The 6,478-nt window shown below is 36.0% G+C and overlaps 1 protein-coding gene across 1 annotated transcript in view; it reads left to right on the forward strand.

Annotated features, from left to right (window-relative positions):
- Window positions 1–6,202, forward strand: part of LOC101853564 (kelch domain-containing protein 3) — a 24,673-nt gene extending 18,471 nt beyond the window's left edge. Inside the window, exons 8-10 of the mRNA XM_005100461.3 lie at window positions 2,063–2,257; window positions 3,599–3,677; window positions 4,828–6,202. Coding sequence (XP_005100518.1) covers window positions 2,063–2,257; window positions 3,599–3,677; window positions 4,828–4,891 — 338 coding nt within the window. The 3' untranslated portion in view covers window positions 4,892–6,202. The remainder of the gene's footprint in view (window positions 1–2,062; window positions 2,258–3,598; window positions 3,678–4,827) is intronic.
- The last annotated feature ends 276 nt before the right edge of the window (window positions 6,203–6,478 follow it).

Below are 6,478 nucleotides of genomic sequence, written 5' to 3' on the forward strand. Positions count from 1 at the left end.
TTCTGCTTTCCTTTAATTAACACATTATCTGTTGCTTGCTCTTTATTCCACAATGTGAAGAGAAGTTGACTGTAATCATATTTTCTAGTGAGGTCATATTGGGTTAAGTGACGCTAACCATGATAATTTGTGTTTGTATTTATTTCAGAGTGGAACTGTCTATAATGTCATCAGAAAGCACAGTTAATAGAATGCATACGACGAATGGCTGAAAAATAATTCAACTTTATTTTCGATTACTGTAAACGAACTCACCAAGCTTCAATAACACATGTTCACTTACATTTGTGCAATTTTACGATAACATATAGAAACTATTGGTGTAGCTGTGGCAGGACTGCTGCCTTGTATAAGATGTGGCTACTCTTTAGTGGACTGGGGAAAAAAAGATGAATGTGCACTGTCATGGTAATATTCATGCACTTTATCATATCTGGAATGAGTCTGTAGAACAACACTGCCACGTTTGTTTGTTCTGTTAACCATTTCTTTGTTAGATTATGATTTATGCTGTAAGTACACTATTGTCAGTTTGGGTCTTTATCCTATGCTTTGAGACCCAACAAGATCTGGCATTATTTGTTGCTCTGGAGCACTATTTCAAAATGATTGCTTCAGTGTATCATTCACTGATAAATGTGTACCAGGTAAAAACCTCACTGACTTGTACGCAGCACAGTTCGAAAGTGAAAACTATTTTGCAGCCTTTTGCAAATTCACAGTACCAGTACTGCCAACAGATGTTACCTAATCCTCAGGATGTATTCACAAGTACTTAGTGCTCTTCAAATCCAGTTTGTGCCTATGGTGAGGAACCACGCAAGAAAAAAAAATTACGGGAAAGAGATGAGGTTTTAAGTTTTTATAGTAAGCATATCATGCCCCTTCGAGTAAAATAACAAGTTTTTTTGTCACTTTAGTAAATGTATTTTTATAACTGGATATCTATAATCATCAAATTTTAGTTGAGTAGTAGACCGTGAAATTTGATGTTATATTTAATGAAGACAGTGCATGTCTCAAGACTTGTGATTTTCTAAATTAAAAAAAGAATTGAATTTCACAGTCAGCACATTGCATGTGGTGGAGTTGTAACTGTGCATGGCATATTATTGAGGGAGTTTGGAGTAATAGTTGCGCAAGTTGAAAGGAAGCCCGAGTGAATGTGACCAAAGACTGTAAACCGTTTGTTTTTACTTGGCAAAATTCATTTCAAGAAATCAGTTTACTATATTTAGTGGAGTGTAGTGGAGGGCAATGGTATATTGTGGTAACTCAAGATAAATAGGTGCATATTTAGAAGGAAGCACAGAGGATTGATTGCAAATGGAAGACTGTATACCAAGAGTTTATTTTTAATTTATAAAACCAACTTTTATTAAATCAACAGAATTCATGTACAGTTATGACTATTATATAAATTTGTTGTATATTATTGTGCGTAGTTGTGATATGTAGTCGTTTTAAAACGAAGCACAAATAAATGAAGCGTGTGTCGTTTCTTGCTTGATACACTTGAACGATGATGTTTTCTTATGGTTCATGTCACAGTATTTTCTTGTAAACCACGCTTTCACCACTTTACTAAAAATTAAAAACCGCCCTTCTATCGAATTCTAGCTCATTGGGTCAAAGTTCTGTATTGTTCCGCACCTATGTTGTGTCATGCAGGCCATTTACCTGAGCTGTGCGAAATGAAGATAGGAACTGCAATTCAGAACTTTTGGCTTACATGTTTTCAGCTGTTGAGTGTACAATCTACTTTTCCAATATTCTGTAATATACACATGGTATATGCAGCTGCGAGCGCCGTAAAACCCTCTACCATAATAGAAAGACTCCTGTAATCATAAGATTGCGGATTGATGGCTCAGGGCTCAGTTTGATCTGATCCTTTGTCCTCAGGAAAGGCACTTTACACTGATCAGTTCTGCTGGGAATGCATGTTCATTTCGGAGGTCCTGCCCTGCAAATAACCTTACAGTGTTGCAAGGGGCAGTCAACCTGCACAATTTCGATTTTCAATTTGACTTTGAGATTGTACGTCCTTTTCTTTTTTCAGCTACAATGCAATGGACAGAACTTGAAGTTCCTGGCAAGTGTCCATCTCCCCGAAGAAGACAGTGTGCTTGTGTGGTAGGCTCCAAAGTCTACTTCTTCGGGGGAACCAGCCCAAAAAGCCCAGACAAAGGGGCACCCTTAAGACAAACAGATTCAGACCTCATCGATCGTTCTGATTTGTTTGTCTTAGATTTTGGTAAGTTGGTCTCTGAACACTGGTGTTGCTCAGGCTTTAGATTTGACACTAGATTCATGTTGTGAAAAGTTTTGATTTGTCAGATCAATTATTCAGTGTCAGAACGCTTAGAGTCTGTCAACGTGAGAGGGTAAAATAAAGAATATTACTTCAACCCTAGAAGGCAAAATGAATATATATATATATATGTATTCCTCTGTTAGTAAATTTATAGACTTTATCTTTATCTTTTTCTCTTGATTTGATTGAAACGCTTTGGGGCATTCTGTTTGAGAATGAAAATTGGTTTCTATTACTTTTTTTTTTCTTTTGGGTTTTTCTTTCGCTTCATTTCAGGATGTCAAAGTGATAGTGAGTCGGTTTTTTTCAATAGTTCTTATGTGTGCTGACTTGTCTTTGGGACTTTAAGCCCTTGACTGCTCTCCGTATATGCACCCCATGATAAGGAAAATTTCACCGTCACGAGATGTCTCGGGTCATAATCTTTAATCGATGTTTGTTGGCTTTTTATAAGAGACAGATCGGTAAAACTTATATCAATAGCTAGAGCAATGAAGAGATGAATTCATCCATTGACATGACCTTCTTAGAACAAGCCATAATGATGTAAACAACTCTAATGTATTGAAACTGAACAAGCGCTCTGATTCTATACGTTGGCTCTGTCCGCACGATGTGTGTTATAAAGACAACACACTTCTCTTTTTTCTATCTGTAACAAAGCTCACGCTTCCAATCAAACTATGTATCAATAGAAGGAGAAATGAAGAGATGGCTTTGTCCATAGACAAGGTCTAAAACTTACTAAAACTAAAGACAAGATCTGGGTAGAACAAGCCATAACATTAACAATGCAAACAACTGAGACTGAACAAGTGTTTCAAGTCCACTTGACTTCTCTGACTGTTTCACGTGACGTGTGTAAGAAATATAACACACCTTGATCTGTTTTCGGTTATAGAACCTGCAGTCCCCGTCCATTAGTCTATATGTGTAGACATGACCTCACAACTGAAATGGTAAGCTTTCAAAGGATGTCACTCTCTTTATTCAAAATTTAATAGAAGCTGAGATAGCAATGAAACAAAACACGAGTTTTAGCTGCCTTACGTGATACGTTTATAGAGTACTAGGCAGCAAATTATCGAGGCATATGAAATATGTCTACAGCGCAGTCTTGGGCATATGTTGCTGTTACTGGAGCAGAATTTCAGTTTAGCTATTAGGCAGGATGTAGTCGGTTATAAAATTGTTTAAATATATTGTGCTACGCCATTATAAGAAACCTTTAAATGATTTTATATTTAATTTAGTAATTTCATGGACTTTGTGTGCTTTCAGAACCCTCACTGAAGACCTTGTCCTCACTGGTGATTCTTGAGCACAATCTTGATCGAACGTATCTACCTCGTGAACTCAGGTAGGTTTGATTTTGTGCGTTTTCAGAGCCTAATGTGTTGGTGGTATAGAATGGGCATTCTAATGAAGAAATTGCACCTTTTAGCAGCTCTCCGATTTGGTGCATGTTTGAGAAAACACTGTGCAGACATGTAATATTTAATTCAAATATTCAAATTATGGAGCACAGAGCATAAACTGAATTCTGAAACTGTACCACACTTTGTTCTTTTTCTTTTTCTATTCCAGGCAATTGGTCAAATCATTATTTGTCTGACCCTTTGACCAAATAGATTTAATAGGAGATACAAACTACTTTTTGCATTTATCTATATGGTATGTGCTCCACTGTTTTGGGACTTTGGCTTAGTATTGCCATCTATATTCTTTACTTGACTGGCCTTAGATAGAGTTAGTGTGGGTGGTTGGCAGATGCTCTAGTGTGGTTTGCTCCTTTTTTCTTTAAAAAAATATGGTCCTTACCTTTCCTCCTTTTTTTTTTGCATGTTACCCTCTTGTAACATCTCAAGTCTTCAGCTCATAGATCTATATGACATGACCTATTTGTGTTGCAAGTATCTTAAAGTAAAAATCTTAAAACTTTAAATACTGCTTAATAAAGTCTGTTAGTCTCTTTGTTTGTTAATTTGTGGTGGTTGTAAGATGAGATATATTATGAAAGTGGGTGGTTGGCGGGTGCTCTGGTGTGGTTTGCTCCTTCTTTCCTACCGTCTATGGTCCTTATCTTCCCTTCTTCTTTTTTATGATTGTTTTTCTCTTGTAACACCTCTAATCTTCTGGCGCTCATTTGACCTTATGCAGTTGCGAGTGCTGTAAAACCTCTACTAAAGAAACAACTGACTTTAAGCAGTTGCGAACGCCGTAAAACCTCTACAAAAAAAATGTTTTTTAAAGATAATGAAAGTGGTGTGATAATATGTCTAAACATATAGGTAGAGGAGTCTTGATGTCAGCGAATGTTACTGCTAAATAAATAAGTACATGCATAACAAAGATTTGTTTTTTTGTTCTGTTTTCTTGTATTTTATACATTATCTGTTGCTCTTTATTCCACAATGTGAAGAGAAGTTGACTGTAATCATATTTTCTAGTGAGGTCATATTGGGTTAAGTGACGCTAACCATGATAATTTGTGTTTGTATTTATTTCAGAGTGGAACTGTCTATAATGTCATCAGAAAGCACAGTTAATAGAATGCATACGACGAATGGCTGAAAAATAATTCAACTTTATTTTCGATTACTGTAAACGAACTCACCAAGCTTCAATAACACATGTTCACTTACATTTGTGCAATTTTACGATAACATATAGAAACTATTGGTGTAGCTGTGGCAGGACTGCTGCCTTGTATAAGATGTGGCTACTCTTTAGTGGACTGGGGGAAAAAAGATGAATGTGCACTGTCATGGTAATATTCATGCACTTTATCATATCTGGAATGAGTCTGTAGAACAACACTGCCACGTTTGTTTGTTCTGTTAACCATTTCTTTGTTAGATTATGATTTACGCTGTAAGTACACTATTGTCAGTTTGGGTCTTTATCCTATGCTTTGAGACCCAACAAGATCTGGCATTATTTGTTGCTCTGGAGCACTATTTCAAAATGATTGCTTCAGTGTATCATTCACTGATAAATATGTACCAGGTAAAAACCTCACTGACTTGTACGCAGCACAGTTCGAAAGTGAAAACTATTTTGCAGCCTTTTGCAAATTCACAGTACCAGTACTGCCAACAGATGTTACCTAATCCTCAGGATGTATTCTCAAGTACTTAGTGCTCTTCAAATCCAGTTTGTGCCTATGGTGAGGAACCACGCAAGAAAAAATTTTTACGGGAAAGAGATGAGGTTTTAAGTTTTTATAGTAAGCATATCAGGCCCCTTCGAGTAAAATAAAAAGTTTTTTTGTCACTTTAGTAAATGTATTTTTATAACTGGATATCTATAATCATCAAATTTTAGTTGAGTAGTAGACCGTGAAATTTGATGTTATATTTAATGAAGACAGTGCATGTCTCAAGACTTGTGATTTTCTAAATTAAAAAAAGAATTGAATTTCACAGTCAGCACATTGCATGTGGTGGAGTTGTAACTGTGCATGGCATATTATTGAGGGAGTTTGGAGTAATAGTTGCGCAAGTTGAAAGGAAGCCCGAGTGAATGTGACCAAAGACTGTAAACCGTTTGTTTTTACTTGGCAAAATTCATTTCAAGAAATCAGTTTACTATATTTAGTGGAGTGTAGTGGAGGGCAATGGTATATTGTGGTAACTCAAGATAAATAGGTGCATATTTAGAAGGAAGCACAGAGGATTGATTGCAAATGGAAGACTGTATACCAAGAGTTTATTTTTAATTTATAAAACCAACTTTTATTAAATCAACAGAATTCATGTACAGTTATGACTATTATATAAATTTGTTGTATATTATTGTGCGTAGTTGTGATATGTAGTCGTTTTAAAACGAAGCACAAATAAATGAAGCGTGTGTCGTTTCTTGCTTGATACACTTGAACGATGATGTTTTCTTATGGTTCATGTCACAGTATTTTCTTGTAAACCACGCTTTCACCACTTTACTAAAAATTAAAAACCTCCCTTCTATCGAATTCTAGCTCATTGGGTCAAAGTTCTGTATTGTTCCGCACCTATGTTGTGTCATGCAGGCCATTTACCTGAGCTGTGCGAAATGAAGATAGGAACTGCAATTCTGAACTTTTGGCTTACATGTTTTCAGCTGTTGAGTGTACAATCTACTTTTCCAATATTCTGTAATATACACATGGTATATGTG

This window comes from Aplysia californica, unplaced genomic scaffold, assembly GCF_000002075.1.
Source record: "Aplysia californica isolate F4 #8 unplaced genomic scaffold, AplCal3.0 scaffold00248, whole genome shotgun sequence".
Lineage (NCBI taxonomy): Eukaryota > Metazoa > Mollusca > Gastropoda > Aplysiida > Aplysiidae > Aplysia > Aplysia californica.